Source organism: Limulus polyphemus, unplaced genomic scaffold, assembly GCF_000517525.1.
Source record: "Limulus polyphemus unplaced genomic scaffold, Limulus_polyphemus-2.1.2 Scaffold9282, whole genome shotgun sequence".
NCBI classification, from domain to species: domain Eukaryota; kingdom Metazoa; phylum Arthropoda; class Merostomata; order Xiphosura; family Limulidae; genus Limulus; species Limulus polyphemus.
In genome coordinates, this window is record NW_013674892.1 from 9983 (window position 1) to 20499 (window position 10517).

The window sequence follows — 10517 nt, forward strand, 5'->3', positions numbered from 1 at the left end:
CCAAATAAGTAATATATACACACACACGAAGTGTTAGGTAGTCAAACCGCGAAACTGTTAAGCGTCGCGACATGCCAACTCATGTTACTTGTCTTGTATCTTTCGGTATTTGGTCGTTGAGCGCGAAGCGCGAGGGTCAGGTTCAATCCTCATTCTACTTATAGGCATAAAAGTCTCATATTCAACGTAAATAACGACAAAGACTGAAAACATCACGTCCCTCACTGATTGCCCCCCCCCCCCAGTGGCACAGCGGTATGTGTGCGGACTTACAACGCTAAAATCCGGGTTTTGATACCCGTAGTGGGCAGAGTACAGATAGCCCATTGCGTAGCTTTGTGCTTAATTAAGAAAAAGAAAATAACTCTTTAACACAAATATATAAAAATATGTCTAACTGTTATTGTCTTCTCGCGACCCATAGTTTGGAAAACGCTGTTCAAAATATTGTGTCATTCGTTCTCTGTCAAACAAATATCTATATTAGAATATTAATATTTATAGAATAGAGTGTTAAATATATAGCTTACAACAGTAGTTAATAATTAGAGGCAGTGATGAAGTTAGAGCCAATATCTGAGAACTGAGAAAAGATATCCGAGTCGGAAATTGTAACATATTCAGAATGTATCACTTACTGTTATTCTTTAAAGCTGGTTAAAACCTGTCACTAGTTTTGACGTATGACGTTAGCAAACTGAAATATTTAGATATTCACTCTGTCGTTGGATCCATATTTTGTTCAATTTTAAGTACTTCAAAAGACTACATACCAAAATTGGTCAAGAAATTTCCTAACGTGCAAAATATAAATCCAAAATTCAGAGACGACTTTTAATTTTGGTCTTTGACCTAGGCATTAGGTATATCGTAATATATTTCCTTATAATGTCCACGGCCTACGTTAAAACAAAGTCGAAAAGAAAAAATGACAACTGATTGGGAGGATTTATCATATTTGAACAGTTTTCATACAACATTAGAAGAAAATCAAATTAATAAAGTATCTCAGTATTTTTATCGGTTGGAAATTTTACGTGTACAGTTAACTCAATGGTCATGTCTGTTTTGGTTACGACAGCATTCAAGAAACTGTGCTCTCCCTGAGATACAGTGGCAAGTCTGCAGGCTTACAATGCTAAAAATCGGGTTTCGATACCCGTGATGGGCAGAGCACACAGATGACCAATTGTGTAGCTCTGTGCTTATAAACAACCAAGGTAACCATGAAATTTTAAATATCTCTTGACAAGTGGAAGCTTGGTCTTAAACGTGTAATATCTATTGTAACCAAGATATTGTAAATATATCTTGACAAGTGGAAGCTTGGTCTTAAACGTGTAATATCTATTGTAACCAAGATATTGTAAATATATCTTGACAAGTGGAAGCTTGGTCTTAAACGTGTAATATCTATTGTAACCAAGATATTGTAAATATATCTTGACAACTAGAAGCTTGGTTTTAAACGTGTAACACCTATTGTAACCAAGATATTGTAAATATATCTTGACAACTAGAAGCTTGGTTTTAAACGTGTAATATCTATTGTAACCAAGATATTGTAAATATATCTTGACAACTAGAAGCTTGGTTTTAAACGTGTAACATACTGGGGATTTTCCCCTCCCGACAGGTTTTTTATTCTATTTTCTTGCGGCACTCTCCTTACTCTGTATTTTTCCGTCGACTCTCGAGTTCTTTGCTTCGAACGCTTGTCCTTTGGCATTATGCCAAGTCAACGATCATCGCTCTTACCTTACAAGGTTTTTTTATAACCTCGTTCATACTTGCTAGAGGAACTAACCTTAATACTCTAACCCGGTGTTACAGATTGCTGGATATTTGTTACTTTACCTGTTAAACCTTTTTACCTCACTTCAGTTGTACATTAGAACATAGTAGTAGTAGCGTACTGTTTACACCCTTTACTTCATTACTTACTTTACATGTAACATAAGTTAGGTTGTATACGTAAATAACATCTATTAATCTACTTAGGGATGTTTCATTAAAATTACTAACTGAACCTTAAATTTATGTTGTAACATACAAATACGAGAAACACTACTGTACACGCAATAACCACGTGCCTTCCATGTGCCTGGTGCGTGAAGTTTTTGTGCGCATGACATTTAATAGCACATAGTTACGTTTTAACTTAATATATGTTTCATTACCAACTAATTAAAGATTTTGTTCAATTAAAATAAACGTTTACAGATTTTGGATGATCTATTTTACTAAGCTGTAAACATACCTCTGATAGGGAATGGTTTGATTCCATTCGTATTCGTACCGTTCGTTGTTCCGTTTACAGACATTACACAGCTTCAACGGCAGCTTATGACGGTGTAACTACAAGAACGATGGAAAACGCACAGATTCCGTACTTCGTGTAATTATTTTCTTTTTTTTTCAGTTGGCTTTATTTATTGAGCGACGTATGAACTCCGTCACAGGGTCTCGTGGTTTGTATTGGTTATACTTTCAACATTTATCGAACGTGATGAATGAACCAATAGGAAAAATCTTACGTTAACCGCGGACTTCGTAACAGTCTCACGTGTGTGTCAGCATTTTCCGTAGTGTCTCGTGAGCCAAGGTCTGTTGTTGCTCAAGAGTTCGTCTGAATACATCATTTATTTTGTTATCTAATCGGACACGTAAAACAGTATGATATCCACGTGCTAAAGACATGTTGCTAGAAAACTCTTGCGTTTCGTTGGTACGTAAGTCTGTCCGTTGTGACCAGCTTCATCTTCTACACAGTTGAGTTTTAGGGTCGTTTTCTTGTAATTGGATATATGTAACAAAAACCTTAACCAGCGACAGCTAATTAGAGAAAAATAACGTTTTATGTTACTTACTACACCGTACAGCCATTTAGATGTAACATTAAAGATATTTTATAACCAGTCACAAAGTCATAGAGGGCGCCAGTATCGACTGCAATATAGGTTTACCTTCTAGCATGATTCATTTCATATATTAAGAAGTAGTTGTCACTCTTCCTAAAGCCTACTCCTGTCTACACCCTATTCCCAAGACTTGCAGTTAGCTAACAGCGACTATTATTAGTTCTAGAGAAACTCTTGTCTTATCAAATAGTGCCAAATTCACAGTAGTCCTTACAGCTCACCCAAAGCGAGTTTTAATGGCAAAGGGACGCGAACTTTAAACTTCTGGATTTACCGTCTGTATATGCTAATTTTTAGGCAACGCCTGGCTCTACACAAACAAGCTTTCAACATAAATATAACAAAATATCGTGACATGTAATGTCTTAAACCGCGTGTCTCCCAATGGCTCATTGGTAAGTCTGAAAGCTTATAATGCTACAAACCGGGTGTCGACACCCATTGTGGACGCAGCACAGATAGACCATTGTGTATCTTTGTGCTTAATAACAAGACTGTATAACTAAATGCTTTCCAATAGCATAAGTAATTAAAATTACAGTTGATTTGCGTTAACTAAAGCAACTTTTATGTTCTAGGACTTGAAATCACGGCCACGTGACTTGAAAACACAATAATCATGTCTTTAATTCTACTTTAAAATATGTTTTTCGTGAAACTACAATGATGAACCAGACTAATAGCTACTTTCGGTTGGAAATTCCAGAAAACATGAAACATTAATCACAAAAACATAATCCAAATTTCAAATGAAAAAACGTGTGTCAAAAAAAGTTTCTTTGTCAGGTGATGAGAGAAACGAAAAGAGAAGAAAAAAAATGTCCATGTTTCTCGGTTTTGGTACTCTTCACTGGTGATCTCACTATGGTTATTTCCTGCCGTCTAGAAAACACTTAGAAATATACAGATGGTCCTTACGAAATTGTGTAAATATATATATATATAAGTCATTTAACTGCTTGTGTTTAGCACTAATCAGTTCATATAGATAGGATAAGTTGTAGGGCAGCTACTTTCTCAGCTTCAGTGCTCGTAACCCTAGAATTCGAGGTTCTATCCCTGCAGCAGACACTGTTTATCCTAGCCCTAAATAATATCCACCAACCTCTTAACTTTATTTTGTACAAGCAAAAGTACCCGTCCTCAGTGACGCAAAAGTTTAAGTTAATCTATCAATTTAAATTATTTCATGGACATTAAAAAAGGGTTAATCGCGTTGCACTTCTGGTTTCACTCAGATCCATAGCTCTGATCTACTTATACCGCCCACCACGAAAAGTAATTGTTGAACATTTCAGTCATGCTAAGAGCCATTCAACAATAACATAAGGTAAATGTATATGTTTATTATTTAAGTTACGTCTCGTTTTGGTATGTGAATGATAACGTGATTATTTTCTAACAGTTTAGTGCTTGCGAAATAATATTTTCCATCAACGTTATTTATGCCTGTTCTCCCGTCATTTCAAAAGTGAATGTTAAGCTATGTGTGCGTGCGCAGCTTTTCAAACGGGAGGCAGACGAACGCTCTGACAGACACCACGGTTCGCAGTATTTATGATTACACATGTGTGCGCGCGTGTATGTTATTTCCAAATACCTACACTACAAACTAAGACACTTGGAACATTTTTGCAAAGAAACGATATTTTTATAGTACCTTTTTTTTATTTACATATATAGGAAATGCAAAACCTTCACTATAGACTAACACTATAGAATAACACCATAGAATAACACTATAGACTAACACTATAGAATAACACTATAGACTAACACTATAGACTAACACTATAGAATAACACTATAGACTTACACTATAGACTAACACTATAAGGTAATTGTTCGTTTACTCCAACGTTCAGCAACAACTTTAAGATGACCAGAACATTCATCTAACATGGAGAGTGGACTTTAATCTTATTAAATACGTTCTCACAAGGTCCAAAATTACCAAGCGAACAGTTGTCCAGTTTGGTACAAATCTATACAGGTCAAATACTTGACCATTCCATTATAGCAAACTGAATATAATCAAATCCATGGTATATCTTACATGTTAACAATTTAGAACCTGGTCAATAATTAGAATATTCAGTTAATCATCCCCTAGAAATAATAGTTAATTAACATACATAACTCGCGGCCGAGAGGTACACTGCGTCTAATTGTGTAACTTTAACCACTTTGCAGACAGTGCGTTTTTAGCGCGCTCAAACAACGCAACGAATGAGATTAGCGCGGCGATTTCGTAACATTCTATTTCTTTTATAACGCACTTTTTTAAAAGTTGATATACGTTTATTCACTTAGTGTTAAGTATTTTTATGTTTTTGGGTTCGTACTCTTTACAAAAATATATTTCTTATCTAAACACTCGATAAATAAAAATAAACTTCTAAATTGACACGAAACAAAGTTTAACGATTTAAAAGGTTTACACCTATTTCGAATATACATTGGGGTCTTGAAAATTGAACAATTCGACAGAATAGGATTGTATTTCTGCTTAGTGATTTTAAAACGTAAGTTTATTAGGAAACGTTACTTTTTCACCTCTTCCTGTAATTTGATACAGACGGCCTAACTTAGTTTTTCTGCATATTCACGGATTGTTACTTGTTCGGTGAGGAAATGTGTGTGAAAGTGTTGTTACTTGGCTCGCCTGTAGGGCTGTTTTCTCCGGATATAGCACGAGACTAGAATTGAGCAACTGCTTGTGGCGAAATAGGTGAAGGCCTTTTTCAGATGTTGGCAAATATCTCGGAACTCTAGTTCTGTGTGTCGTGAAAATAATAATAAGACAAAAATAAAAGTATGCAAAATAATATATAGGCTAAACAGTCAGGTCAGAGACTCCAAGGTTCAGACATAACATAGGCTAAACAGTCAGGTCAGAGACTCCAAGGTTCAGACATAACATAGGCTAAACAGTCAGGTCAGAAACTCCAAGGTTCAGATATAACATAGGCTAAACAGTCAGGTCAGAGACTCCAAGGTTCAGACATAACATAGGCTAAAGAGTCAGATCAGAAACTTAAAGGTTCAAAAATAACATAGGCTAAACAACCAAGTTAAAGATACTCCGTTCAACATTAACATGGACTAAACGGTCAGATCAGAGACTCCAAGGTTCAGACATAACATTGACTAAACGGTCAGATCAAAGACTCCAAGGTTCAGACACAATCATCCCTAACTAAGAAATGAATTAATACTGCAGTTACTCTTAACTAAATAACGATATTATCTGTCAAAATGATAATGTCAATATAGCTGGAAGAACAGAGCATGTTCAGTTATATATTACGGCTCGAACCTTAGACCCTACGATCAGCAGCCCAGCATGCTAACCTTTAAACCGCGTCCGACCATAAAAAAGAGAGTCGAAAGCCTTGGATATGACTTCATGCTCTAAGTTTCCATATGCGATTAAAAAATTAATAATTTTATGTTCTTGAATATTTTAGTTTTGCCCTCGTTTTAATTCTAAAAGCTAGTAACATAGCAACATTTTGGCATCGCTTCTACATACTTGTATCAAGGAACACCAAATAAAGCTATTATATATATATATATATACAAATGTAATGCAGTTTAAATAAGAATATATGTTGGAAATGTATTCTTAGAGCTATAGAAGAAGCAACGTATATTTACTAAGAAAAATGATTGTTGTAACAACTGTTTTGAGCCACCAATTCACTTCGTCTTAGCCAAGATTATAAATTAACAACCAGAACCGTAAAACAAACTATAGTTATCTGTGTTTAGCCAAAACATGGAGAAACAAGAACACGTATTCAATGCTTAACTTGAACAGGGAAAACAAACTATAGTTATCTGTGTTTAGCCAAAACATGGAAAAACAAGAACACTTATTCAATGGTTAACTTGAACATGAAAAACAAACTATAACATGAAACTGCAATTTTAAAGGGCGGGGGGATTGCTTCACGTGATGTTCCGACCTTATTTTGAAAGCATAGTGTAATGTACTCGCTTGTTTTGTTCTTAGACCAGAGCTTGTGCTGTGTGTGAAGATGATGAAAATGTAAGCTTAGTTGTCCATGTTCTATGTTATCTATATAAAAAATAGAAGTGGCTTTGTCATTCTGATGTCACTAGACCTATGGAGTAACAAGTCATCCAATTTCTTAATGATTTTTCATTTCAGACACTATATCTTGAATGTGCTATCATTCCGTTTTGCAGAGTAGCTACACTAGGTAGAAAAATGCATTGTTTGTTTACGTGAACAAATGGTCAATGTGTTTTATTGAAACAACATACTATTGTTGTTTTTTATGTTTATTTAAGGACACTTCTGATGGTGTATTATGGGTTTTACACTATTTTCAGTGATGTCTTCTGACGGTGTATCATGGGTTTTACACTATTTTCAGTGATGTCTTCTGACGGTGTATCATTGGTTTTACACTATTTTCAGTGATGTCTTCTGATGGTGTATCATTGGTTTACACTATTTTCAGTGATGTCTTCTGACGGTGTTTCATGGGTTTTACACTATTTTCAATGATGACTTCTGACGGTGTATCATTGGTTTTTACATTATTTTCAGTGATGACTTCTGACGGTGTATCATTGGTTTTACACTATTTTCAGTGATTTCTTCTGATGGTGTATCACTGGTTTTTACACTATTTTCAGTGATTTCTTCTGACGGTGTATCATTGGTTTTTACACTATTTTCAGTGATGACTTGTAACGGTGTATCATTGGTTTTTACACTATTTTCAGTGATGACTTCTAACGGTGTATCATTGGTTTTTACACTATTTTCAGTGATGTCTTCTAACGGTGTATCATTGGTTTTTACACTATTTTCAGTGATGTCTGCTTTTTACGTCAACACTAAGGATCTTCCAATGTTTTTGTTTCTTTTTAAGCTCAAAGCTACAGAATAGACTATAACAGCTGTGTTCACCACGAATATCAAAACCCGAGTTTTAGTGTTATAAGCCTTCATACTTACCACTGGATTTATTAAAAGACATATCTGGGTCAGGCATGGCTAGTGGTTAGTATTGTTACGCCTCTGGTCGTAAGTTAATTTTCCATAAAAATTCTTTCCGAAGAAACTTTAGCGATACAAGTCCTTTCTTAAATAAAACTGGTTTATTCTTTCTGAATACAACTTTGCAATACACTTGATTTCCACGGTCGCGCAATAACAAACGCTATAATTCACAACGATCGTCTCACGTGTTCGACTTAACTGTCAATTACACATTGTTGCCGTCACTTCTTGGCGGCTGATGTATACAAGACTACCGCATATCTAGTAGCCTCTCGAAACTTCAGGAAGGGACGTGAACGTTCGAGAATATGACGCGTTACTAGCGTCACGTGACCCCCGCTGTCGTAACAATATGATGGACTGTGAATCTGAGAGTTCACAGTTCGCGCGCCCGTACCGCAAAATCGCGCTTTTCACTTTTGTGTTCCTAGGTGCGCTATAAGAGTGAAAGCTAAATCCCACTATTCGATCAGACAAGAGTAATCCAAGATTGGACGATGTGTGCTGTTGACTAGAGTAATCCAAGATTTGACGATGTGTGCTGTTGACTAGATGCTTTCCTTCTTGGAGTCTAGTCTATCAGTTAAATATTAGGGACGGCTGTGCGGATATCGTCCCTTGTATAGCTTTGCGCGAAAATTTCAATACATCTTTTCATTTTAGACATACTGTTGTATATTAGAAGATCCAAGGTTTATTTTTTTTTCAATTAATTTGTGAAATATTCCTGAACCTCGAACTTGAGAACAAGAAAGTAGAGATTTATGCAACGTCTTATCATGGTATGGTAGGTGACGATAGATGTGATACGTCTTTCATCCCAAACTAAATCATCACGAGCAGTTTACTTGTCGAGAGAAGTACAAGATACTGTACTTTTGCAGCTTGCTACTCGTGTCGACGAGAAGTCTTTACGGTACATATTTTGATTGGTTTATTAAGAATGTTTTGCTCTTCTTTCATCGAAGGAGGGTGCAGTCTGCGTTTGACCTCGAAATATCGATACACAGACACCTAAGAAAACAACTTCAACCCTATGAACAGTAAAACAAAAACAAACTTTGACGAATGGTGAAGATCCATGCTGCAGTAAACACTCGGGTGTCTTGTACGTCTTCTAAACAAAAAGTAACATATGATTCATAAAATATACACTAATTTAGTCTTCTTCTTATTCAAACTTGACTTATTATATTATAACTTGATGGGAACTAATGTCTTCTTGAATCATTAAAATATGCGTTTACGTGTGAGGTTTCGAAACGCAGTAGTGATCAGTGTCCGAGATCTTTTTCGTTTCATCTAGTACGTCATTTTGAATGAAAACTTTTTCGTACAACCCTCTCATAACAAGTTAAAATAGCGACTACTGTGATATGTTTTGTTACCATTAAGTTTCGATGCACGTTAATAGTTTTCTCTTATTCTTGACAGTTGTTTATCTTATGATAAATAGCTTAATTTCGTTGAAAGCGTTAAAACTTTGAAACATTATGAAACAACATCTTGGAAATGATATATGTATGTAGGCCTAATTATTATTATCCTTTTGATTGTGAAACGTCTTGAAAACAGTATGTGTATGTAGGCCTAATTATCATTATCCTTTTGATTGTGAAACGTCTTGAAAACAGTATATGTATGTAGGCCTAATTATCATTATCCTTTTGATTGTTAAACGTTTTGAAAACAGTATATGTATGTAGGCCTAATTATCATTATCCTTTTGATTGTGAAACGTCTTGAAGACAGTATATGTATGTAGGCCTAATTATCATTATCCTTTTAAACTGTATATACATTAATCAAATTCATCACCAGTATTCTTATGTTTAACAAATTTGTGAATTTACATATTAAAGCTAGATCGACTTAATCGATAACAAGTATGAAATATTGTTAATGTTCCCTTGGCAACAGTATCTGTATGATTGCGTGATTCTCTCACACAAGTTAATTCTATTTTTAAAAGTTTTTTGTCAGTTTTGTAATTCTACCTAACAGAGAGAGCTGGAAAGCTTGTGGGTTAATAAAAACTTTATATTCTAACATGGTATTTCAGTCTTTAAGTTTCTTTTTTACGTCAACACATTTAAGTTTAAATGGCATTAAAACAATATGAAATGGTCAGCCGAGGTAAGTTAAGTGTGATCAGTTCACATTTTATAAGGATGCTTTACACGTTTGTAATTCAATCTCTCAGAATAAATTACCTGCAATATGAAGATTGGGTTCTTTCGAATATTAAATTATTAAGTAAAGCCTTCTGTGAGTGATGTCCCTATCTTCTGTTTGTTGTAGATTGCTCCTGACACCAGTGACAGGGAGAAGACACAGGGGCTCTGATTAACTCTTCCTTCCAAGTTGGTGATGTAAGAGTGAAGAATCAGAAAGTAAACAAACAAACAAAAAAGTAAACGTGTTTCTGTAAACAGAATGACAAAAGTTGTTATTAGAACCCTACAACTCAAGTAAACAGAATGACTAAAGTTTTTATTAGAACCCTACAAGTCACGTAAACAGAATGACTAAAGTTTTTATTAGAACCCTACAAG

At 35.2% G+C, this 10517-nt stretch overlaps 1 protein-coding gene across 1 annotated transcript in view; it reads right to left on the minus strand.

Annotated features, from left to right (window-relative positions):
• The window catches only part of LOC106475851 (6-phosphofructo-2-kinase/fructose-2,6-bisphosphatase-like), an 11686-nt gene extending 9269 nt beyond the window's left edge, over positions 1-2417 (minus strand). Inside the window, exon 1 of the mRNA XM_013936524.2 lies at positions 2261-2417. Coding sequence (XP_013791978.2) covers positions 2261-2324 — 64 coding nt within the window. The 5' untranslated portion in view covers positions 2325-2417. The remainder of the gene's footprint in view (positions 1-2260) is intronic.
• Positions 2418-10517: the final 8100 nt, after the last annotated feature.